The sequence below is a fragment of the Macaca thibetana genome, chromosome 15 (genome assembly GCF_024542745.1).
Source record: "Macaca thibetana thibetana isolate TM-01 chromosome 15, ASM2454274v1, whole genome shotgun sequence".
In the NCBI taxonomy this organism is placed as follows: domain Eukaryota; kingdom Metazoa; phylum Chordata; class Mammalia; order Primates; family Cercopithecidae; genus Macaca; species Macaca thibetana.
The window spans coordinates 85319833-85346677 of record NC_065592.1 but is presented as its reverse complement, the minus strand read 5'-3'; the positions used below and the strand labels follow the sequence as shown (position 1 = coordinate 85346677).

The following is a 26845-nucleotide window of genomic DNA, read 5'->3' as shown; positions in this document are numbered from 1 at the left end:
GATGGATCCCTCGTGAATGACTTGGTGCCCTCCCCATGGTAATAAATTTATAGGATAGCTGGTTATGTAAGAGCCTGACAGTTTCCCCCTCTCTCTTGCTCCGTGTCTCTCATGTGACATATATGCTCCCCCTTTGCTTTCTGCCATGAGTAAAAGCTTCCTGAGGCTTCACCAGGAGCTGAACAGATGCTGGTGCCATGCTTGTACAGCCCATAGAAACATGAGCCAAATAAACGTCTTTCCCATCTTTACTCTGTGTGTGTGTGTGTGTGTGTGTGTGTGTGTGTGTCTGTGTGTGTGTGTATACATATAAAATATATAAAACACCTGATGAGTTTTTCATTGTAAGGTACAGATAGAAAGCTTACCTTTATTTAAATGAGAATATTTAGATAGTAACAATAAACCTGAATGACACGAAGAATGACTGGTGCATGGTCAATGACAACATATACATTTTGACATCTATGAACTTGAACTTTTATTGATTAGTGCACTAGTTTCCAATGGCTGCTTTAACAATTATAAACTTGATGGTTTAAAACAACACTTTTAGAAGGCAGAGATCTGAAATCAGTTTCACTGGCCAATATCAAAGGAGTGGATATGTCAGGCTCGCTCCAGAGATTCTAGGAAAGAATTCATTGTCTTCTGTTTTCCAGTTTATAGAGCTTTATTCTTTAATTCTTTGTCTTCTGGTCCCCTTCAACAGCTTCAGAGTCAGCAGCAAAGCATCTTACTTCAAATATTGATTCATTGCCAGGGCAGGAGTGGTAAGAAAAGTTATTTATATGAAAACTAAACTGAATACATTACAAACAATATCATCAAATTTCTAAACACATGGTTGGATAATCTGCATAAGAATTGTTAAAAAAAAAAAAGAGAAAAAATTGTAGAAATCTCAAAGTAGTCTACATTTTGTTTGACTCATTGATGTCTTTCATGTCTTTCTTTCTACACATTAAGGAAACAAACTGGAAACTGTAGACAAAACACTATGAGCACTATTTATGCAAGATTATTTCAAATTCCAAGCAGCAAATCCAGTTCCAAGAAATGGCCTCAACCCATAAGGTTTAGCAAAAACCTATTTAAACTCAAATAATTATCTTACAGAGGCTTTAATGTACTGTTTCTTTTAGTGACCTTACTAATCAGTTAGTGTCCTGGTTAGACCAGATAAGAGGGTCGTCTATCCTATCTCAATAACACAAGCCAAAGAGAAGAACAATGAAAGGATATGTAAGGAGCAGGAGAAATCAGAGGTGAAGAAATTTTTCTAATTGGAGAAGAATGGCATGTGAACAGGAATTAGCCAACAAATACGTATGTTTGTATACTTGAATTCTACCTTCCACTTCCATTTTTTAACATCAACTTGCCAACTAAGTACAGACTCTCTCACTACATACAAGATCCACTTTTCCCAAATTATTAAAGCTCAAATAAGCATAAGAGCAATGTGGTATCTGATAAAAATGTAGTAATCAAAAGCATAGGGATAGATTTCTTGCTAGGTTTACCAACAGGCAGACACATGCAGACATGCTAAGGCAACAGAGAATAGTTAGAGGAGTGGTCATGTAACTGGAGTAGGAGAGGTTCACCTTCAATGAATGGTTCCAGGATCTTGAAATCAGGAAATATGAAAAGAAGCTGTCTTAGTTGATTGAGGCTGCTATAACAAAAATGGCATAGACTGAGTGGCATATAAGCAATGGGCATTGATTTCTTACAGTTCTGGAAGCTTGAAGTCTGAAATTAAGGTGCCAACATAGTTGAGTTCTGGTGAGAGCTCTCTTCTGGGTTACAGACTGCCAATGTCTCATTGCATCCTCACATGGCAGAAAAAGCAAGAGATCTCTCTGGAGTCCCTTTTATGAAAGCACTGATCCCATTCATGAGGGTCCTACCCTCATAACCTCATTACCTCCTAATATGGTTTGGCTCTGTGTCCCCACCCAAATCTCACCTTGAATTGTAGTTCCCATAATCCCCACATGTCATGGGAGGGATCCAGTGAGAGGTAATTTAATCATGGAGGGGGTTACCCTCATCCTGTTCTCATGATAATAAATGAATTCTCATGAGATCTGATGGTTTGATATGGGGGGTTTCCCCCTTTTGCTGAGCACTTCTCCTTGCTGCCACCATGTGAAGAAGGATGTGTTTGCTTCCCCTTCCACCATGATTGTAAGTTTCCTAAGGCCTTCGCAGCCATGCTGAACTGTGAGTCAATTAAACCTCTTTCCTTTATAAGTTACCTAGTCTCAGGTATGTCTTTATTAGTAGCATGGGAATGGACTAATACACCTCCCAAAGGCTCCATCTCATACCATCACATTGGGGGTTAGGATTTCAACATGTGCATTGTGACTGAACAGAAAACATTCAGTCCATTGCAGAAGCTATTTTTAATTCATCATATGACTTTTTTCAACATTTTTTTTTAAGTACTGGGTGGCAGATTAGGTTCCTTTTATCTTTTCAGGAACTAAGGATTGGACGGAGTTCTGGAGATGTTTGTTGTAAAATGAAAGAGTAGTTTCAAGAATGGTTGAAGTCATAATCTATATGTTTCTTGGTATCATGAAAGCTTTCACAAATGGCTGGAGAAGTCAAATTCAAGAGATGAATAAACTTTCCTCTTACGTTTCTTGCTTCTCTCTCTGTATGTGCGTGCATGACTGTGTGTGTGTGTGTGATTTAGTTTGTTCATAAGGAGGAAAAAGAAGATTAAACATCCTTTGTCGATCACTCTCAAGTTAAAGGACCAGCTCCTCCTCTGCTGCATAGTCCTGGCATACCATAAAATTGTACAATCCTGGGTCCAGTCCTAAAATGTGCAACCTTGGTCCCTAGGTTCTCACAAAAGCCATTATTTCCTCTGTAAGCGATAGTAGTCTGATGAAATCTTTTCCTTATATGCAGCCATTCCCAGAAATATGCTGTTCTACAAAATAAGCTCTCAGGGCAGGATAATGCTTACCTCAAAAATAGAGGTCTCAGGCCCTGTGGTTTCTAGGCAGAAAAGATCTGCTTAAGTGAAGTTAGGGCTGAAGAATTATGGATGCGTAAATGATACTTAGTAAATATTTGCTGAAATTAAATGGGCAGGTGTGGTAACCTGTCTCCAAAGCAACTCCTTTTGCCTACATTCAGGAATGCCTGGTATAAAGGGACTGTTCTTACATAATTATCCAATAAAATACAATTGAGAATGATCATATAAGAAGTGAAATGACAAGCCAACTATGTTATGAAGCCTTAAGCTTTCATCGCCTGGACATCAAATAAACCAGTATTTGAATCCACAAACAACTGTGACTCTGGGAGAAGAAAGCAGCAAAACACAGCTGTTTGGGCATGGCCAGAGCGCCACGCTCAAGTTATGTAACAGCTGTTGTGTAATTGTGCATTTAACTGAAAACACATTTTTGAGAGAGAAAACAATTAGACTTTCCAAAAAGAAAGAAATAGAAAGAGAAATGTTGAAAGAACACAGAAGTTTCTATCTGGTCTTCAAGCATGAGACACGGGGGAGTCAAAGGCATTGGGAATGATATTGCCTTAGAATCTAGGGAGTTGGCCCATGCACCAAATCTGGCCTGCCTCCCATCTTTTTAAATAAAGTTCTACAGGAAAACAACTACACCCATTAATTTACCTATCATCTAGAGTTTCTTTTAAGCAGAGTCAAGTAAATTATATCAGAAACCATCCAGCCCAGAGGCTGAAAATATTTACAGAAAAAGTTTGCAAACCCTTGTCTTAGATGAATACAAAGTTATGTTTAAATGCCTGTAAGGGTGACTATTCACTGAGAAAACCAAGGCAGTTGATGCTTGAACCCATGTAGGAGTTCTCTTGTGGAGAAGAGGGCAGAAATAATAAACAGAAATAAGAGCCCAGGTTTGGAAGTCAGACTGGCCTGAAATGAAATTCTGGTTCTGCACTAATAGATCTGTGAGCATAACTAAGCTACTCACCCTCTCTATGTCTCTAAAATGGGGATATGAAATGAGGGTAGAAACGGAAACAAGTGTTGCATGTGATTTGGGTAAACAATTCAGAAATTGTTAGTTTCCCTATGTAAGTCCCATATTCAGGGGAATTGGCAAGTTTCACTAGGAAAAAAAAATTGGTTAATTCCTCATAATCAGAGCATCCAAAGTATTTTATCTTGTTCCTATTGTAACGTTTGCTAGAGCTACAATACAATAAAGTATTGTACTTAAAATGGGAGTAACGCTGTTTAAAAAATTGTCCTTCAGCTAAACATTAATTTAAGAACTTGAATTGTTTGGAAGCCCTGCTTAAATTTAGTCTTTGTACACTGCCTCTTGATAAATACAGACAACTTCCAAAACCAGGATTACTTTCATTTTAAATGAGTTTTAATAGATGATATTGCCATATTTCTAACTGTGATTGTGTGTGACAGTGTGTTCTGAATTCCCTAAAAGTCCTGCTGGCTTTTCTGTTCGCATATAGAAAATAAAGATAATTTAGGGCTTCTGAGATCACAGTAGGTCGACTTACCCAGCACTGAAAATACACGTGACTGTTAGGATATTTTAAAACTAACTTAGGGTAGGGTGTAGATAAAGGGCCTTTCTTCCCCAGACAGCACCCCCGATTTTCTGGGAGATGGACTGATTTCCTGAAAGCCTTGTCCTGAAGACACCTGGCCAGGGTTCTCTCCTCACCAGCTTCTACTGAGAGCAAGTGCCCTTTTAGACTCTATTCAATCCTCAAATTCTCTGTTTCCAAGTCTGTCAGAGAACAGAAAGTTACATAGTAGCATTAAAAAGCATGAAAAGTCAAAAAAATAATAACTGGCCTTAGTGGCCAGAGCAGCTGCTGCATACACTTAATCACAGGTTTTGGCTTTGTAAATTAATTCATCTGCAAATAGTGCACTGTCTCCAGGTGCAACTTCGATGCTGGAGCACTGGTTTCTTAAGGATTTAAGTTTAAAGTCAAAGGCTTCCTGCCCTAGGTGTTACAAATAAGTAGTGTCGTTTTCTTTTTTTTGCTCTGAGTTTGTTCATCCAATCGTATCCAAGTATGCAAATAAACTTTAGCCCGTGCAGATAAAAAAGGAACAAATAAAGCCAAGTGCTCTATCAGAACCAAATTGCTGAGCCAGTCACCTGTGTTCCAGGAGCCGAATCAGAAATGTCATCCTCAGGCAAGCCAGACTTACCTGTCCTACCTACCGATTTGAAGATTCAATATACTAAGGTGAGTAAAACTTCTATTTTCTGCTTTAACTTGGGTGTGCAAAAACTACATTTATGTAAAACATTAAAGGTCAATTTAAGTAAACTTATGTAAAGAGCCCTTTGCAAATATAAAAATAAAAGGCATGCAAAATACAGGTCTCAGTTTAGTGTCCTGATCAAATATGATCTAAATCATATCAGACTATCTTTCATAAATTTATTTCTTAAAATATTTCCAAGTGAAAGGAATTATCTTCTGTGTGAAAGGATTCTTATACCAGGATTCAGAGGACTTTACTAAGCAGTTCTATTAACTTCACTATAGCCGGCATGTATGATAAGATAGCAAAATACTCTCTAGAGAAGCTTACTGGAAAGAACCAAATGAGTAGGAACAATAGAAAGCAAACAAAGAGAAAGAGAGCATACTGAAATAGCATAACTTTCCAGTATGTTTAATAAAATGAGTGTTAAAATAAGGGGACTTAAGTCTGATAATTGGGTTCAAAAATCTTCAGATGGACTTGCATTATTTTGCATATTGCGGGGAGGGGAGAAAAGCATTATTTCTTCGGCCAAGTTTGTTGCCATTGGAGCAGATGTGTAATTGTTAACTGATAAATATTTAGAGAAACAAGAGCAGGAGCTAGATCCAGACTTTAAAATCCGCAGCTGGGGGGAACTAGGAAATGGATCCTGCTTGAGTCGTTCTGAGAGTAACTCTGAACTTTGCGTGTTTCACACTGCTTTCCTGTCAGATCCTAGAACTCCAAAACAAACAAATGAATAAAACACAGTCTAACCAAAATTCCTTCAAGTTATCTTTACGGTGTGATGCAGAAAGTATGGTAAGAAATTAACTCCTGCAACTCAAGGGAGAGCCATTTTGCTGTCTGAATGAGCCAACAGAAAAACAAAGGGCATTCTAATTTAATGATAAAGTAAAAGTCTCCGCTGGTATACATTTATTTCCTTACTTGGAACCATGGATGGCTTTGAAATCCTAAAGTCTGTTGCATTTTCATTTTCATAAAGCACAACGAATGAGGAAGTTGCTCAGCTGATTGGCTCTTTTCCTCAGGAAAGTAGCAGCAGAGATGAGATTGTGCCTTTAACATGGTTGACCAGCAGCTATGAAGTGTATTTTAAGGTATTGTTATCACGAGGTTTTATTAAAGGGGAAAGATTTTTCCATTTAATTTGACTACAAATGGTGGCATGAAAAATGCAGTAAATCCATACCCTCAAACAATTTACATTTGGCAAAGGTATGCCCAAAAGATTGCAAGAGTCCAGTCTCCCTCATTTTCTTATTCCAAGTTTGTCAGTCACAAGAAATTTCCATTGAAAGTACGTACATTTAAAAATACACTTCATGCAGCTCAAAATTGTTGGCAATGCTTAGATTATTCTATTACTATAATTAATGGGATTTGTTTTTTTAATGATATTACCTAGGAGGATATTTTAGTAGTCTGGATGCCCCTGTCTCCCCACTCCTTTGGCTTTGCAGAAGTTTGCAAAGCCTTCCTTGTGTGTGTATTTCAAGGAAGCTTTAATGTAAATAACCTTCCTGCTGAATTAAGCTTCACTTAGTCGTCATTAACTAAGCATGTAAGAAGCAGTACTAGACAAATGAGATGGTCCTCAAAATCTAACATACAAGCACAGACCTAATGATCCCCTAACACAGAGAGATGATTTTGAGATTGAAACCTATTCACTTCGAAGTCACTGTGCAACAACTCCCCTCTAGGGAAAATGACTGACCTAAGTGTCCAAAAGAAGGCAAGACTCAAAGAGCAGTCGTTTTGCTCTGTGTTTAAGAATTTTTCTGGGTAAAAATACCCCAAACAAGTCAGTGAATTTTGATTTCTCATGCATCTTCTATATAAATCTGTTCTGCTCAGATAGGATTTTATTGTTTGATTTATTGGTTATAGCATTTTCACACTTGGGAGGACACCAGTTATGTATGTAATTAAATCTAAATGGGTGAGCTTTTTCAAATGCCTTTGCATTTTTTTTACTATGTCCCAGTGAAGAATTGGATTGAATTTGCACTTGCAAGAGGAGTTAAAAAAAAAAATGATGGTTATTAACTATAATAAGTTCCCTGGTTACAAACCAAGTAAGCAAGGAGTTTATAGTGTCTGAGGAATTATCTTCTATTACCAGCCCCTAAAGTCTTGTGTTATTTTTCTGTCCTTTTTATTATTATTATTATTATTATTATTATTATTATAGCTAGAAGTATACTGGTTGTTAGGACAAGTTGGAGAGAACAGAGAGGGTTGAGTAACAAAAAAAAAAAAAAAAAATTACAACTACGATAGAAAAGCTACATGCTCTCAAGCTTCGGACTGCTTTCCACCCAAACAAAAGAATTTATTGATGCATATCTTTTTATGACTTTTTTCTAGTACAGTCTGATTATTTCTTTGTTGGGGTAGATTAAAGAGAGATTAGAGTTTAAGAAATGCTTTCTAAAATTATACAAAAGCTTTCAGAATTTAAAACCTCCAAAACCATCCTTATAAATTCACTAATATGAACTCATATCCCATCCTTATCCTCATTACTCCTCTTTCCAACTCTAAATGAACCCCACATTTTCCATTGTATTTAGCCTTTAAATGAAGAGCTCCTTTGAAAGTTATGTGGTCATTGGGCAAGCTACATTACCTCTCTCTGCCTCGGTTTTCTTATGTTTAAAATGAGGACGATAAAGGCACCTATTTTCTAAGGTGGATGAAAGTATTAAATGAACTTAATGCATAAAAAGCCCTTGAAATAATGCCTGGCACATGGGAAATGATTTAACGTTAGTGATCCTAGTCCTATTTTTCTGAATCCTTTCCAGTGTTTCCAGAATTTTCTTTTTTACCCAACCTTTCCTAGACCTGTTTCCCACAAGCATTCCTCATGTCTTCTCCTAGCTTTTCTGTCACTCTTTTTCGTACAGTCATGTCCCATCTGACAAAGATTGCATCAGAGTGAAGTTCCAAGGGTTTTCCAAGATTTCAGGGATCAAAAATTTTCTCTTACAGGATTTGGTAACTTTGTTTGCCATTCTCCCTTCTCAATACTGTTGTTTTACCTTTTTTTTTTTCCTTTTTCTTTTTTTTAATAAAAAGGAAATAGGAAATTCAAGAAGACAAGCATTCTCAGACAGAATTCAAACCCCAAAATGTTTAACTTAATTAGTAAGCTTAACTCATTAAACCATAGTTTGTTCATGCTACAAAAGATCTTTATCGGCTAATGACATTTTACACATACATACATACATACACACACACACAAAAAAAATAAATAACTATAGGTAAAATTTATTGTGCTTACTCTGCCATGACTGTTTAAGTTCTTGACAATGATTTTATTTAATCCTCATAATAACCCTATGAGGAAGTTACTATTCCTGTTTCACAGTTGAGGGAACTGAGGAACAGAGCAGCTACGTGACTTACTAAAGTTACACAGCAAGTAAGTGACAAAGCTACACTGCCAGTGCTGGCAGTTTGAGCTATCACGCTAGCAAGTGACTTGTCTAAGGTCAATTCCACTACTCTGGGACACTGACTTGCCAGAATCCTCTTGTATCCTTCTTTATCCTGACTTTCGTTTGCCCATTGCTGATTACCATGGCCTTTCCAGCTGCTGTTCAGCTGCTCCCAGGCCAACAGGAGAAAGTTTGCAGCCAACTTAGAAAAAGAGAACAATAGGGAAAATTGGAAGAAAATAGGTTTTCTGCTTTGATTGAAAATGTGATGTTTGGGCTGGGAGAGGCTATGAGGCAGAGGACTTTGATGTGGATGTGAAATGTCTCTGTGAACTACATTTCTTCAACTCCTATGGAATCCATTTTTGGTTAGAGTAGGAGATTGCTTTCCTAGATTGCTGGTTTGCTTAACCCTTCTGAGTTAAAGAGAGATTTTCAATGGAGAAGAGTTATGAATCATTGAATAATATGTTCCAGGCATGATTTGAAGTGCTTTTTTTCCCCCATGATTATCTCTTTAAATTCTTACAACAAACAAATTCAGCTACATGAACTTCCAAATACCTCCTTTGCCCCCTTTGCTTGTTTCTCCCTTTTGCTTTTCTTTTCTACCATATTTCCCTTCCTCTTATTTAACAAGGCCTTGAACGAGTGCCCTATGCTAGTTCTCATGATCTAAGAGAGCTAATATGGTTCATGTCTCATGGAGCTTCTATTCCTGGAAGGTGTGTGGAATAGTGTGGGGCAGAAAATAAGAATGCTTTAATCAGAAATTATGATAAGTGTTTAAAGCAAAATAACTGAAAGCTGAAAGAATATGAGGAGAAGAGCTTTTGATGAGGATTTTTTAGGACGAGAGTCTTTAAGAAAGGTGCTTTAAAGGTAAGCCTGAGGGATGTAGAGAATAAGGTGGCCAAGACTCGGGAAGAACAAAGATCTGGAGGTCATACCACATACAAAGACCCTAAGGACAAGAGCGTGTTATGCTCAAAGAACTGTCCAAAGGCTAATCTGGCTGGAGTAAAGGGAATAAGGGAGAGAATGGATGAGATGAAACTGAAATACAGGCTGGGGCCAGATTGGCTGGCAGATTTTGAGGGAAATCACTGAGAGGTGCTTAAAACAGGAAAGGACTTATGTTCAAGGCAAAGCTGATTGTGCTGTGATGCTGCTTTCACTTGGGAAATGTTTTTAACTTCCTTCTAACTGAAGCAATATTTTGTTTGCTTTGGGCTTGGAAGCAGGTGAAAAAATAGCTGATTGGCTGCAAGGTGCAGTGATAGAACAAGCTAAACCTGGCTTCAATTTCCAGCTGTTCTATGTATTTAATTATATGACCTTGGCCAAGCTTCTCATCCCCTGGAGCTTCAGTTCCTCTGTGAACTGGGAAGGAGAATGACTACCTTGGGAAGTGGCTGTGAGAATTCAGTGAGGTAATCTGTGGAACGTGGCTGGCACTTATTAACTACTTGGTCCTTTCCCTGATTCTCTTTCCCAAGATGACTCCTAGAATTATATCATTCTGTTGTCAATGTAAGTTATATTTATATTGCTTATCACAGTTCAAAACTGATTTCATATCTTTTTCTCATTTGAGGCTCATCGTTAACCACTGGGAAGAGCTAGGAAAGATGTTAGCAGAGTCCCATTTCAAAACTGAGGAGCCTGAGCTCAGAGATCTTGACTGACTTAAGGTCACATAGCTCTTAAAATGCAAAAGCAGAATAAACTGGATTCTGAATCTTTTTATCTTGGATCTGATGCTTTCTCACATGATATCCTTTTTTCCTTAAATATCAAAACCAATAGTACTAGAATCTCACTCAAGAAAACCTAATCAAGAAAGAAATCTGAAGTAAATAACACATATCCTAGGAGAAGAGGGTATTATCCCCCTTTCCCAATTAGCCCTAACAACTGCTTTCACACCTATCACTGCATTTTTATCATTCGTTCCTTACTCTGATTGAAAGAATAGATCTGGGCTGAAGTCTGAGATTCTGTATTCTTAACAGTCTTTCAGCTTTTGCTGATGCTACCAAAATGTCTGTTGACCAATAGCAAGGGTCTAAAAGTTTTAAGTGAGTGAGCCTTATAACTTCAACGCAGCAATGACCTTCCAGTTACTTCAGGATAGAGCTTCCAGTTGCTCCCAGAAACTCACACTCAGCCACATCAGAAACCTTCCTTTCAGAAAGTGCCAGAGCTAAGCAGAAACAGGATCATGGCCTCAAACCACTGACAAAACCAATCATTGATTTTAATGGTGGTAGATAATCATTTACTAATATTTAGAATGCAGTATCCTAGCTCATCTCTGAGGACTGCTGTCTTGGCCGGTTGTTCTGTTTTCTGGCACCTGCCTGACTGTAAGAAAACGGAATGAACAATTCTAAAGTAAAGAACACATGTCCTAAGAGAGGGTATTGTCCCCATTTCATAAGGACTCTCAGTACAACCCTTTATATAACTTTTTAACTGGGACTTTAACCTATTGAATTTGTCACTACATACTTGCCAGAATTAGGGAAACACTCTTAGAGAATATGAAAAATAACTCATTTGAAGACCAACCCAAAGTAAAGGTAATGACTCTGAAATGGCTTGGATAATCTATAGGACGATATGTTGCAAATCAGCATAAAATAAATCTCAGAAATACAGACATTAAATGGAGATATCTGAAAATAGCAATTATCTGGCTTGGGATGGTGGTGGTTGGGGTGCAGTTTGGTTTGATTTATCATGATACTATTATAACTATAGCCAAGGGATACATTATATGTTTACCAAGTGTAAGTGACAATATAGAACCATGTTCAAAAGAATTTGAGCAAGGATTCCTTCACAAACCCTTACTTAAAATCTAATAAATCAGAAAAGTAAATTTCTGTAATATTGGTTTTCCTGACGCTGACGTGTTTTGGGTGAGTGTGTGTGTATAGATGTATATAGCAAAAGTTTCCACAAATGTAGAAGTATTGCTTGAGAAGGATGTGAAGTGTTGCTAGTATTTGGTTTTATGATATTATCTCTACCTGATTGACTGTAATGTTTGAATTGCTAATGGAAATTTGTTCTCTGAAGAGTTTGCACAAATCTCACATCTCTGAAAACTTTGCCTGAACTCTTCCCTGCCCCAACCCAGGTCCCATTTCCACTCACTATTTCCACTGCTCTATCAATACTTTTTTAGATGTCAAAGGCATACAAATAACTACTGAATTATGCTTTATATTTGGCATTCTTTTAGAAGAAAAAGGGCTTACATGAAAGCAATTGTATTACTGGGTCTTGATACTGCTAAAAATGGGCAGAACTTTCTGTCGCTTCTACATCTTAACTCTTTGAAACAGAAAGTATATGATGTACAGAAGTTGCTGACAAGTATTGTCATCTGTAGAACACAGTGATGATGTCGCTCAAAACAAATGCCATGTCATCTTTTCTCTTGCCCTGACACAATTGAAAAGGCTGAAGGGGTTTTGCAAACAACAAGAAGAAAGAGTATATACTCATGTTACTAAAGTCAGACTATAATTTAAAACAAATGAAAGGAAAATTTTATTTCTCCTATTTTTTGTTTTGGTCATTCTCTCATTTTGTTTTCATTCCTTTGACGGCAGTTAAAAATTTTCCTCCCCTTTGTTATTTCCTCCTTAATTTCCTTTTACATTCTCTAACTTTGAGTCTCAATGTTTTGCTTTCCTGCCTCGGGGTTAGGGTGCAAAGCAGTTGCCAGAGATCTAGCTTTGATTCTTTTAAATGTTTAACACTCCACCTGACTTTTGTTCAGTCTCTCCTCCTCATTATTCATCCCCGATCTCATTCTCCCTGACTGCCAGCAGTCTTTAGTACTTTGGTAGGTTCCTAAGCTGAGAAAAGGTTGACACATTTACAGCACACACCACTCTCCACAGGTTCACACCACCACCCGTGCACCCTGTGCTGTGACTCAGCTCTCAGGTTTGCAAATTCACATGGATGACATTAAATGGGGACTATCATCACCCTCCCTCTCCTCTGAAAAATCTTAAAAGAATTTCTTTGTGCATCGAAAATGTGATCTGTTAAAATCTCTCTCCCACCAAGAAAGTGTTGGCTTCCCTTACAGAGTCTAGAGCTGCTGGCCCAGTTGCTGCCCTGCCGAGATAATATTAATTTAAGGCACTCTGAGTATCTTTTGCAAGGAGTCAGGGGCCCTCCACTTTAGCCCACAGGCTCCAAAATCTCACATCAGCAGATAAGGCAAACAGGGCTTTATTTTGCCCACGAGTCAAATCTAACTTTGTCCAAGCCAGAAATATTTTGAGAAAAATGCTTATTTATTTAGAGCTGTAGCTTTATACAGGATACATTAAGACATAATAACTTTTACTCTGGAAAGGCAATTTTTTTTGCCACAATTATGACTAATTCTTGGACACCAATTGAATCCAGGAAATGGCTACTTGTTTATCAAAGGTAAAATGATGCATTTCTTAAAATGTGGCATATCTAAAATCTAAAGTGTAAAAAGCAATGTCTGAGTTGCCTCAACATTTCTATTGATTGCTTCCCCATATAGAAAGTACTTGAAGTCCAAGAGTATGCATAGGCATTTATAATTTCCAGTCAACATTGCAAACTGAAAGTTGAAGTCTACTTTACATATATATTATTCAAAAGTAACCTAAGTCCAAAATTCATAATTGGAAATGAGTTAATAATGGTTACATGGAACCCAAGAATATTTTACTTTTATAGTATCATCTCTTTTCCTCTAAGCTGGCTAAAGGCAAACAACCAATGGAAAATAAGATTGCCACCATTATAGAACATTTCAACAAGTCTAATGTAAATTTTATAGTTAATATAACAAACATTCATTAGCCTAGACTTCTCCATCTAACCATTAAATATAACTATAGGAACAGGGATTATACAAAAACATTTGGTCACATAGTTAGCTGGAAGGCAAATGCCAAATGTAAAGCTCCTATAATTAAAACAGAGAAAAAAGGTATTTGAGGTAGGTCCTATGAATAAATTATCTGTAGCTAAGGGGAAGAAAAAGGCTGGGCAATACCTGGCCTTCTAACAATCTAGGTCATCACATTACCTATGCCAAGTTCCCTTTTCATGCTGAAATGCCTCTGTTTGTGGGAGAATGGCATAATTCATAATTTGTAGACTGCACTGTTACATCACTCTCCTTCAAAACCTTGTGAGCTTATGATAGGATTATGAAATTACTCTCAAGGCCAATTTCTGGGACTCTGGTTGGTCTACTTCAAATCCATTTGGGGTACTTTAAAATCAGTATTCCTAAACATCCATTTGATCTGGTCTCTCTCCCTTTTTATACCCAGAATAGAGCCTAAACTTCTTTCTCTGGGGATCAGGATCTACCACAAATTGACTTTATTTTCAATGTCAGGCCTTATCTGTGACTTGTGTCCACTGCAACTCCATTCTGTTGGGAGCTGCTCTGTTTACTGCATTACAAACCTCCAAAGATTTGTCCCTCCCTTTACTCTTTTTTTTTTTTTCCTTCTTTCCACCAATCCAGTCCCATCCTTCAAAGAAGCATTCTTCCAGCCTATGCCCCTCTACACCATTTATTGACAACACCACTGGTTTGGCCATTTTGCTCCACAGCCTTTAATTCTGTACTGGCTGCTCTTGATATGAATACATTCTCCTCTTACATTATAAGCCCCTGAGAACAGAGGCCATGGCTAATTCATCTCTCATTTTTTGACAATAACTGCCAGACTATGTCTCAAGTATTTGCTCATTATTGGACAAACACTTTTCTGATAAAACAAAAGTTACTAATCATGATTATATAAATGTCAGCACAAGTTCATACACAAGTTGGGCTCACGGTGTCCTCCTGTCTTAAAGGTTAAAACTGAATAATGCAAAACAGCGCTGGTAATTTGGGGTCCTCTACAGCTGATCTCTTCAGTTGCCTGAGGGCTGCCAGATAAACGTGTGTTATTACTTCAGATTAATGCTCATTTACAAAACATTCACTGGCTTTAATCTGAAGTGGCAGTTTTATGTACAGCTTAGATGTAAATTTTGATCATGGCACTAGATGGTACATACCCATTGTAATAATTATTTTACCAAAAAGTATGTAAAGTGAGTAAAATAAGCTATAATACATTGAGAGCATGTTACTGAGAACTTGAAACCACAGATTATCACAGACCTAAGGATAAGAGGACTCGGGCGAGAACTAGAAAGTCCGACCACAGGCCTAGCAAAATGTAATTGATTCTGTATGCTGTTTTATTTCATTTTTAATGAAATTAAATTGTAGAACTATGAAATTCTGGATCTCTGCCAGAATGAGATCTGTGTTCCCTTAGTTTAGAGGTACAAAATCTAAGGCGGTAATACAATCTTTAGGCAGAGAGAAGGCAGAATTCGCAAGTGAATAAATCTGATGCAGGTTTTGAAAGACTGATTTAAAAGTCTACTGCAGGTATTGCAATATCTTTAGCTTTTTGTTTGGAATTTCATGGGCTGATATGTAGATATCTGACATTAACACAAAGCAGAATGTAAATAATTTATCAGTAGGATACTAATATGTTATATTAGAAAGAAGAAAAAGGAGGTTAAATTCAACTGGAGCAACTAGTGAAATCTTCATGAGATGACATAGTAAGCTAGATTTTGAAGTAAAAATAGAAGAAAACAGTGGAACTCTAGTCTAAAGAACAGTGTGTTTTTTGCAGTATGCTGCAAAAAAACGGCATGGAGTTTGAGGCAGTAGAATGAGGTTGGAACAAAGGGTAAACTGAGGGAATGGTAGAGCAAAAGACTGGAAAAGCATGTTGGGACAAGATCGTTAACCACCTCCAGTGCATGTTAAGCAGTCTGACAATAGATGATCACTAAACTATTCTGAGGAGGACTGTAGACAGAATCTGAGGAAGATTATGATGACAAGGTGAAATTAAAATTTAATTAGGCAGAGGTAGGGGGCAAAGAAAACAGGAAAAGCCTTTTTTATAATTGTATAGAACAAAGTGATACAAAAGGGTACCTAGGGATTTTTTGTGTCATTAACAGAAGATGGAAAGTGTGTGTGAGAGAGGACTGGGAGACAGTGTGCATGAGCAAGCTTTAGAACTTTGGGGTGAGAGCAGCATAAAGCTGGAGATGACAGTGAGCTGAGTTTGGGACAAGTTGATTAAGTTCTTTTCCAGCCATCCCTTGGGAAGAAAAATACTGAGACTAAGCTGTAAGGGCATAAATGGAAACACTCTAAGAATAATTATGGGATTCTGTAAAATGTGTTTCTGATAGCTAGAGTGTTGATTCACTCCAAGAGACATTGGGCAAATCAGAGCTTTCATCTGAATTTATGTTTCCTCAAGTTGATCTAAGAGCCTAGTGTTTTTTACCAAAAAAGAATATGATGAATTTTATGGTCTTCATCTGTATTCAATTAATCTTGTTTCTGTAATGTGATAGGGTTTCTTGATACTTCTTCCATCTTTCTCATACCCCCGTATATGTATTTTTGCACATCTAGTCTCTTCATCTGAACAGCTTTGGGCCCCTTTTCCCTTTATTTAGGCATGCCCATGTGTTTTACCATCAATTTCAGGCTAGCACTGCAATTCCTTTGAGCGCTTCTACTATACAGGATAATTTTCTTGTATGGAAATAATGCTGTTTTCTTGTATGGAAAATTATATTGGCATGAATGGGCAAAAGAGACGGCTTATCCTCTTCCCCATTTTGTAGGAAATCACAAGTGTCATAGAGTATTCATTTGCAGAATATTATAGATCTTATCCATGAGTAGCTGATCGATTATAGATCTTTGATTCAATTAAGTTATTCAAGAATTTTTTACTGAGGCTAAAATCGCTTGAGGGCTGAGATTGTGTTGGACACCGAAGATAAACCAGAAAAATGTACACAGTCCTTGATGGAAGGCAGACACTTAAAAATGACTATTTAAAAAGTGACAAATTGTCCAATGGAAGTAAAAAGGAGACCAGAGAAGTATATTTTGTCTAAATAATAAATCACAGAATAGAGAATGAATTATATTCAGGCATTTAGGGATATATAGTAATATACATTTTATTACCCTGATAGAATTTTAAGCTATGCTAGTGATCTCTGGGGAATTTTTAATAAATAAGTAATTTACATTTAGCATAGTAGCTAATTTAAACCTTGGAGGAGTGTTTCATCATATTCTCCCTTGGGGTTGAACTATTAATAACTTATCTTTAAATATCAAGTAAGAAGGGATGTCTGAATTAGGATATATGTTATAATCCAGCACATATGTCACCTTCCTTTACTCCCTGTGTTAGCTACCTCTGATTCAAAATCAAATAAACTAGTCCATCTTGTCATAAGTCTAACAGAAAGTTATATACTATCCAAGACTGTATTTATGATTGTTTTCATATTTCAAATAATAAGAAATGTCAAAGCTGGCTCCTCAAGAAAAGGCAAATTCAGTGATATGAAATTTGAAACTGAGATGTTTCAAATGACATACTGACGCTTTTAAGTATTTCTATTTTATAGTACACACAGACAGAATTCCATATTTTTTAATGCTTACTGTTTCGTTAGTTGCATGTCTCTTTCTCATAGTTATCATTAAGAAATCTTGTTCCTGATTTTGTCCAAAGACAATGAAATTACCAGGTAATCTTTCGAAAAGGAGAATAAAACCATATGCTTTTAAAAAGCCAATGAAACAATGTGACTAGCTAATTTTCTCTAAGTGAACCTATTTTAAAATCCTTTGCTTTAGCGAAATTCTTTTTTTTTCTAGCTTTAAAACATTAAAGGATTAGAAAATAGTCTCTTTTAATTCCAAATCACAAGTAGCCCAAAATGAGGATGTTCAGAATTTAAAGTGGAAAATAGAAGCAATCATTAATAAAGACCAAGCCCACAAAAGCCTTTGCTTTTTGCCTCAAATTCATGGCCATTTCAGGTAAAAGCATTGTTTTCTAGATTGTTTTCTCCAGTATGTATTTTCTAGTGTTGAAATGACTGCATACCTTAAACTTAAAGGCATGATGTACTTCATTTTAGTACATGTGTATGCATGTGAACACAAAATGTCTTAAACAGCCAGAAACTTTTGGGGGGTGAAGAGATGCGCATCATTTACACATTGTGAAATGCTTTAGTTTAACTTTATGAAAATTTCCAAAATTTGCTGCATATTTATGTGCCTTTTATGTATTTTCTCTTCATCTCTACAGATCTTCATAAACAATGAATGGCATGATTCAGTGAGTGGCAAGAAATTTCCTGTCTTTAATCCTGCAACTGAGGAGGAGCTCTGCCAGGTAGAAGAAGGAGATAAGGTGAGTTTCTGAACACTAGTTTCATTTTATGCCAGGTTTCTTGTTCTTTTGCCATTCTGAGCTCCTGAACCCCATTGCAAATTCCAAAAGACATGCCATGAAAATATGGTTTCTGGGGCAGCTTAGGAAAATTGTCTAAGTTGTCCTTGTTACAAAAAAAAAATGCTCTGTAGTTATGTAATAATGATAAACCTGTGCTTCTGGGTGTCATGGTGATTTTTTTTCACATCATTTTCCTTTATTTTCAATTGAAATAGTATATAGATTTATTTTACAGACTATATAAAAAGGGATTGATCATATGTTATAAAGGAGAGAAATCCTCGGCCGGGTGCTGTGGCTCACATCTGTAATCCCAGCACTTTGTGAGAGGGATCACTTGGAGGTCAAGAGTTCGAGACCAGCCTGGCCAACATGGGGAAACATCAACTCCACTAAAAATACAAAAATTAGCCATGCATAGTGGCACATGCCTCTAATCCCAGCTATTCAGGAGGCCGAGGCAGGAGAATCTCTTTAGCCCGTGAGGCGGAGGTTGCAGTGAGCCGAGATCATACCACTGCACTCTAGCCTAAAAAAAAAAGGAAAAATGAGAGAAATCTTTATTCATATGAAATTGTTCTTTTTATGTTGCTAGATAAAACTAAAAGTTATTATAGAACTTTTAGAACAATATATTACCAAGTTATTTTATTAAAAATCACTGCATTAATATTATTCAACACCTTTAAAAATTAAATTGTAGAATAACTTAAATTGACTAACAAATGAAAAGGGTTGTTATTTTCCAGCTAATAATGGAAACAACAACAAAAACCAATTTTTATTCAGTGAAAATTGTTCTCAAGTTCTAAATGCTGTCTTCATTTAAAACTTAAAGCAACCCTATAGGGGAGGTACTATTTTGAGTCATTTTTACAAACAATGATGAAATGGCAGAGTAGAAAGGCTGAGTAATTTACTGAAGGTGACATCACTAATAAATAATGACATCAATATTAAAATGCTGTTCCTCTGACACTATAACCTGTGCCTAGCAGGGCTACTACTTCACCTTATGATTATTATGCAAGTAAGAGAGGGTTGGCCGGGTAAAGTGGCTCACGCTTGTAATCCCAGCACTTCGGGAGGCCGAGGTGGGCAGATCACCTGAGGTCAGGAGTTCGAGACCAGCCTGACCAACATGGTGAAACCCCATCTCTACTAAAAATATAAAAATTAGCTGGGCGTGGTGGTGGTGTTACCGGGGGGGCCTTGCTCCCAGAGCTCCCAAGACGATGGCAGGCGGCTTCCAAGATGGCGCTGGGCCACTTCCAAGAGGGCAGCAAGTCTCACGTTCTCTGACCTGGGGTTCTTGGCCTCACAGATTCCAAGGAATGGAATCTTGGGCCATGCGGTGAGTGTTATAGCTCTATTAGAAGCCGTGGGTCACGGAAGAGAACCGTGGAACCCAGTGACTGGTGTTCAGCTCGATCAGGGCGAACCCAGGCACTTAGCCATGCAGGAACACTGGCAAGCCTTTAACCCGATTGGGAGTGGCAATGGGCACCACGCTGGTTCAGGAGCACAGCGGACACCCTGCTGGATCTGGAGGGATGGAAGTCAGTGGCAGGTGTGCAATGGTGGCAAACAGCAGTGGTGGACGGCGAGCAAAGGCTCAGCTTGAGCCATAACAAAACATGGACCAGAAGAGTGCAGTTGCAAGATTTAATAAAGTGAAATGGAGTGAAAACATTCCCCTATATAACGGGAAGTTGCCATTGCCGGCTCGAATGCCTGGGTTTATATCCTGATCCTTGTCCCTCCTGCTATGCTCTCAGGCAATAGATGATTGGCTATTTCTTTACCTCCTGTGTTTGCCTAATTAGCATTTTAGTGAGCTCTCTGATTGGTCAGGTGTGGGTTAAGTTGCAAGCTTGTGTTTAAAGGTGGATGTGGTCACCTTCCCAGCTAGACTTAGGGATTCTTAGTTGGCCTAGGAAATTCCAGCTAGTCCTGTATCTCACTCCCCCCCTCTCAACAAGTGCTGTTGGGGAGGTTGGCTGACGACTGCTCTGACTGCTTCCTGCTGAATTGGGGCATAGTAGGGGTTGTACAGTTGAGATTTCCTTGGGAGGGGTGCCTTCGATGTCATTAACATTGGAGCATGGGCTAGCAGGCTAGTTTAGGGGTCCGCAGTAGATCTCACTCATGGACTGCATCTGGGGCTCCATTTGAAGAATCATTTGTAGTTTTACAGCTTCAATTCTGGAAGAGACAGACTTAATAAGGAGGTTAAAGATACAGGGATTGAAATGTATGGCCTGCAGTGCAGGGGGTTATTTCCTTGGAATACTTTACAGGCCCCGACTATCTGCTTGATAGTTTTGGAAAGGCCCGGTCCAGTAAATAATAATTTGGCCATCTGATGGGTGCTACCAATGCCTAAGTGAAAGGTTTGGTGAAGGGTTTTAAGTAATTTCCATTGGTTAGCTTCAGGCAAAAGTATTTTCCCTTCTTTAGTGGCTAGCCATCCTGAAGGGAGAAAATTATGTCTTCATGAGGTTCCCTATTCTATTTCTCCTGCTGAGTACTGGGGCTTGGTTTCCCAGAGGGGATTACCTCAGACTAGGGGTCCTTTTATAAGCATTTCTAATGCAGGGTCCTGCCTTGTGGCTCTTTTGGTTTCAATATCTGCTTGGCAGTTCCCTTCTATTTCCCTTTCCTTTCCTTTCTGATGACCCTGGCAGTGTAAGATTGCCACCTCTTTAGGTTTTTGTACAGTCAATAATAATTTCCTAATGGCTTCCTGATGTTTGATGGGTGTTCCCTCAGAAATTAGGAATTCCCTTTCTTTCCATATTGCTGCATGGACATGGAGGGCTAGGTAAGCATACTTAGAGTCTGTATATATATTTACCTTTTTTTCTTCTCCTAATTCTATGCCCGAGTGAGGGCTATTAGTTCTGCCAGTTGAGCACTAGTTCCTGAAGTGAGGGGATTACTTTCAAGTATTCCATTTTCACTGACCACTACATACCCCGCTTTTCAAAGTCCTTTTTCTACAAAGGAACTTCCATCAGTATACAAGTTGAGGTCGGGATCAGTCAAGGGAACCCCTAAAAGGTCCCCTCAAGCGGCGTAGGTTTGAGCAATTACTTGTTGACAGTTATGTTCTATCTTTTCTTCATTGTCTGGAAGAAATGTGGCTGGTTAAGAGTTGCACACGTGCGCAGTCGCAGCACTGGCCCTTCAAGTAATAGAGCCTGATGTTTAAGTAAACAGTTGTCTGACAGCCACAAGTCTCCCTTAGCAGTGAGTATGCCATTCACACCATGAGATGTCCGCACAGTAAGATCTCTTCCCTGTATTATTTTAACTGCTTCAGATACTAAGAGTGCTACTGCTGCCACTACCCATAAACAGTGAGGCCAACCCTTTGCCACTACATCAATTTCCTTACTCGGGTATGCCACGGGTTGCAAGCTCGTCCCTTGAACCTGTGTAAGGACTGCTAGAGCTGTTCCTGTTTTTTTTCTGTGACATATAAAGAAAAGTCTTGCCCTGTTGGCAAGCTTAACACTAGGGCTTGGGTTAGGGCCTTCTTTAGGGCCTGGAAAGCCACTTCTGCTTCATGTATCCATCTTACTAAATGGGTATTGGCTTTCTGAGTTTCCTTAATTAGTGTATATAATGGTCTGGCTATTTCGCCGTACCTGGGAATCCATATTCGGCAGAAACCTGTTATGCCAACGAATCCTCTTAGTTGCTTTAGGGTTTGGGGATGAGGATAAGCCAGTATAGGCTGGATACTTTCCTCACTGAGGGCCCTGGTGCCTTTGGATAATTTTGGCCCTAAGTATTTAACCTGCTGTAAGAGGAGCCGAGCCTTTGGTTTGGAAAACCTTGTAGCCACAGGTGGCGAGGAAATTTAAGAGCGCTTGGGTGGCCTGACGGCATAAGGTTTCTGAATGGGTGGCCAAAAGTAAATCATCCACATACCGAAGGACAAGAGTGTCCAGGTATGAGAACTGGCTCAAGTCTTGGGCTAATGCCTGGCCAAATAGATGGGGGCTATCCCTGAACCCTTGGGGGAAAACATTCCAGGTGAGTTGAGACGTTGGGTTTGAAGGATCTTCAAAGGCAAACAAGAACTGAGAGTCAGGATGTACAGAGATGCAGAAAAAGGCATCCTTGAGGTCCTGGACTGTAAACCACTCTGCTTCCTCCGGTATTTGGGAAAGTAGAGTATAAGGGTTAGGTACAGCTGGGTATAGAGGGACAATGGCCTCATTGATAATCCTGAGATCTTGCACTAATCTCCACTGTCCATTGGGTTTCTGTACTCCTAAAATTGGAGTATTGCATGGTTTTACTAGGACTTGGGCTTTTAGGTCCTTAACAATCCTTTGGAGTCCTGGTTGGGCCTCGGGTCTGAGGGGGTACAGCCTTTGGTAGGGAAAGGAGGCGGAATCCTTAAGTTTAACTTGAACAGGACGGGCATTTTTTGCTCGTCCATATTGTCCTTCTGTTGCCCAGACTTCAGGATTAATTCCTTCTTCAAGCAGGGGACAACAAACGGGTGTTCCTTCTCCTATGTTCAGGTGTATAATGGCTCCTGCTTTTGCTAGAATGTCTCCCCCTAACAAGGGAGTGGGGCTTTCAGGCATCATTAGAAAAGTATGTGAAAAGAGTAAAGTTCCCCAGTCACAACTTAATGGCTGGGAGACGTATCTAGTGACTGGCTGTCCTAACACCCCTCAGATAGTGACAGATCTGGAGGATGGTTGTCCGGGACAGGAGAGTAAGACTGAAAAGGCTGCTCCAGTGTCCAGGAGACAGTTAACCTTCTGGCCCTCAATGGTCAAACATACCCGGGGCTGAGTGAGGGTGATGGCATGGACTGGCACTTGCCCTGGACACCCTCACTTCTGCTGAGGCTTCTGACTCAGAGGACCTTCGTCCGCTGGGGCAGTGGGCCTTCCAGTGATTCCCTTGACATAAGGGGCGTGGACGAGGGGGCAGCTGACTTCCACTTGGACAATCTTTTCTAAAGTATCCTTGTTGACCACACTGGAAGCAAGCCCTATTAGGCTTTCGATTTTGCTCAGTTTATCCCTTTTCCAGAGGCTCCGAAGTCCGCTTGCCTGAGGGCCATGACTAAAGCGGTGACCTTTTTTTTAATCCCGTTTGTCCCGTTCCACCCGCTCCTCCTGATCTCTATTATAAAAAACCAAAGTTGCCAAGTTCAATAGGGTTTCTAAGTTTTGCTCTGGGCCTAAGGCAGACTTTTGAAGTTTTTTCCTAATGTCTGAGTGATAAACTTATCCTTTAAGATTAGTTGGCCTTCAATAGAGTCAGGTGACAGGGAGGTATGCTTCCTCAATGCTTCCTTTAGTCTCTCCAGAAAGGCAGTAGGATTTTCTTCCTTTCCCTGTGTTATAGTGGACATCATTGAGTAATTCATAGGCTTCTTCCTAGTTTTCCTTAGTCCTTCTAGCACGCAAGTTAGCAAATGTCTGCGGCACCAATCTCCATGTTCTGATTCTGTGTCCCAGTGAGGTTCTGCACTGGGAACTGCCTGCTGGCCTGTGGGGAATCATTCTCTTTCCTCTGTTGTCATCCTGTCATTGACCTGACTGAGATACCGGAGATCACCAAACTCTCGGACTGCAATGATGGCAGCATTTCTCTCATTTGGGGTTAGTGTCTGATTTAGCAGTAACATTACATCTTTCTATGTCAGATCAAAGGATTTTCCTAACCCTTGTAAAACATCAATATAGCCATTAGGGTTAACTGAGAATTTACCTAGGTCTATCTTAATTTGCTTTAAGTCTGAGAGAGAAAACAACAAATGCACTCTGACTGGGCCGAATTCTCCTCCTCCCACTGTTGGAGGGGGCATAATCGGGGAATATTGGCATTCTTTGGTTCACTGTTTACCCCTTTGTCTATCTCCTTTTGGACTGAATGGGTTGAAGGGGGGTCCTTATTAGTTGGGGAAGGAGTCGAGGGGACGCCGGGGTTGGAGGTATACTCTGAGGGCTTCCTGTAGGGCATAAATAACACTTTTTACATAATTACGAGTTGTCTCTTAATGAAAAGAAAGTTTGTACATATGGCACTTCACTCCATTTGCCTTCTTTTCTACAAAAGAGGTCTAGCTGTAAGATGCTGTTATAATTTATACTTCCCTGAAGTATATTTTATACTTCAGGAGGCCAGGTTTCTCCCCCTTGAAGAGGATATCGTGGCCAGGCGGTACTGCAGAAGAATGTAAGTCATTTCTTAGCGTCTGAGGGTCAAATTGGTCCCAATTCTCCAGAATACATCTTAGGGGCATTTTGCCTTGGGGAGAACGTTTCCCATCTGAAAAAAGAACATAGCCAGCACCCCTAGTCATTTTCCAATGAGCATTAGTCCTAGAGCATCCTCTGTTGTCCTAATGCTTATTCCTTTCCAGGGTGCGTAACCACCTATGGACCTCTGCTTATCAGATTAGTTACGCTCACTGATGTAGCAGTCCTGCACCTGTTTTCCCACCTCTCTTGACCACAGAAAAAGGGGTCCAGGGTGCTGGATTCTAGTGGTCCTTTACCAGCATGCCCAACATTGCCTTTGCACTCAGGGGTGAATTCCTTTCCAGGGTGCGGAACCACCCATGGGCCTCTGCTTATCGGATTAGTTACGCTCACCAATGTAGCAGTCCTGCACCTGTTTTCCCGCCTTTCTTGACCACAAAGGAAGAGGTCTGGGAGGCTGAATTCTAGTCGTCCTTTACCAGTGTGCCCAATAATGCCTGTGCGCTCAGGGGTGAGTCCTAGAGCTGGACTGGGTTCCTGAGTATTTCATAACAACCCAGCTGCCCCATCAAGATGCATTCCTATAAACAGCAGTTCTTATGCAAATTCATTTCAGAGAGGGTGTAGCTAACCTTTTGAGTCGGGATTGAGATAGTCTTTTGATTCTGTAAGTACTTTAAGGCTTGGCTGAGTGCAAACAGTGCGTACATTTGAGGAGAACGATTATTAGGCAATTTTTTTTAACACTGCTTCCACAAAATTCTCCGTATCAATTACTGAATACCCACTGGGTTTTCTTCTCAATCACCTGGGAGGAACCATCTGTCATCCTGTCCTGAAGGGAGTTCCTCCTAGGTCTGGTCAGATCTTTGTATGGTAATTAAGATTTAAATCCCCTGTTAGGAAATCTGCTGGGTTAAGGATTTTTTGATAGGAAAAATCCCGGTTGTCCGGTTGTCTGGTTGTCCGGTTGCCTGTGGCCTCAGTGTTCTCAGGCTATGCCCTTGTTTACACTGATAACAAGGTAATATCGGAGTGTTATAGGGTCATGGAGAAGACCTTCAATAATTAATTACAGGTTTTTAATTAACCTGACTTTTAAAGGAATAGGGCACAATTTTTACTATTTCTATCTTTTTCTTTCTTTTTCTCCTTGACTCCCTCTTTGTTTCTCTCTCATCTCTCTCTCTCTTTCTCCGTGTCTCCCTCACTCCCTCAGTCTCTCCTTTTCCCTCCGTCTCTCTCTCTCTCTCTCTCCCTCCATCTCTCTCACTCCCTCCATCTCTCTCTCTCCCTCCATCTCTCTCTCTCTCCCTCCGTCTTTCTCTCTCAGCCATTACAAACTTGGGGCCCTGGCAAGGGTGGTGGGGAACGGGTCCTACATAACTGCCCATGTTGACAGCTGTATACCTAAATCGGGAGGGACACCAGGGATAAGACTCCCTGGGTTTATAGCCTAGATGCCTAAGGATGCGGCCTTGAGCTTCCTTAGATCCCTTTCGAGGTACAACTTGCTAGAGGAAATGAAAGTCTGAACCATTAGTACCTAGGAGGCAGGGATCAGAGGAAGTAGATTCAGAGGTAAGGAGAATCTGGGGGCTATGCTTTCAAGAAAATCGTGGTCGGGACCCAGGAGGTATGGGTCAGAAGGGAAGGTAGGGGCACATGCATGGGCAACTGTTGAGTAGAGACTTCTGGCTGTGCCATGATCTCAACTGGCTACTGCCAGGAGTTCGGGACAACAGCTTTCTGCCTAGTCAGCCCTCAGCTTCCCCAAGAAAACTGAAAGTGGAAGCTGGCTCCAGGCAGACCAATGTCCTCCAATATTACGCATCGCTTTGGAGGTCCCTTCGTGGTCACCAAAATGTTACTGGGGGTCCTTGCTCCCAGAGCTCCCAAGATGGTGGTGGGCCGCTTTCAAGATGGCGGTGGGCCACTTCAAGATGGCAGCAAGCCTTGTTTTCTCTCACCTGGGGTTCTTGGCCTCACAGATTCCAAGGAATGGAATCTTGGGCCATGCGGTGAGTGTTATAGCTCTATTAGAAGCCATGGGTCACAGAAGAGAACTATGGAACCCAGTGACTAGTGTTCAGCTTGATTAGGATGAACCCAGGCACTTAGCCATGCAGGAACAATGGCAAGCCTTTAGCCCAATCGGGAGTGGGCGCTGGATCAGGAGCACAGCAGACACCCTGCTGGATCTGGAGGGATGGAAGTCAGAGGCAGGTCTGCAATGGCAACAAACAGCAGTGGTGGACGGCGAGCGAAAGCTCAGTTGGAGCCATAACAAAACACGGACCAGAAGAGTGCAGTTGCAAGATTTTATAGAGTGAAATGGAGTGAAAACATTCCCCTATATAACGGGAGGTTGCCATTGCTGGCTCGAATGCCTGGGTTTATATCCTGATCCTTGTCCCTCCTGCTGTGCTCTCAGGCAATAGATGATTGGCTATTTCTTTACCTCCTGTGTTTGCC

At 39.9% G+C, this 26845-nt stretch overlaps 2 protein-coding genes across 3 annotated transcripts in view; one reads left to right on the top strand and one right to left on the bottom strand.

Moving 5' to 3' along the window:
• ANXA1 (annexin A1) overlaps nucleotides 1-26845 on the bottom strand; it is an 897109-nt gene that overhangs the window by 212162 nt on the left and 658102 nt on the right. The gene's annotated exons all lie outside the window — the stretch shown is intronic.
• ALDH1A1 (aldehyde dehydrogenase 1 family member A1) overlaps nucleotides 1-26845 on the top strand; it is a 185590-nt gene that overhangs the window by 121511 nt on the left and 37234 nt on the right. The window contains exons 2-3 of one of the 2 annotated variants that reach the window (XM_050760912.1): nucleotides 5171-5250; nucleotides 17982-18086. The exons of the other annotated variant lie outside the window; for it this stretch is intronic. Coding sequence (XP_050616869.1) covers nucleotides 5185-5250; nucleotides 17982-18086 — 171 coding nt within the window. The 5' untranslated portion in view covers nucleotides 5171-5184. The remainder of the gene's footprint in view (nucleotides 1-5170; nucleotides 5251-17981; nucleotides 18087-26845) is intronic. 2 annotated transcript variants of the gene reach the window in all.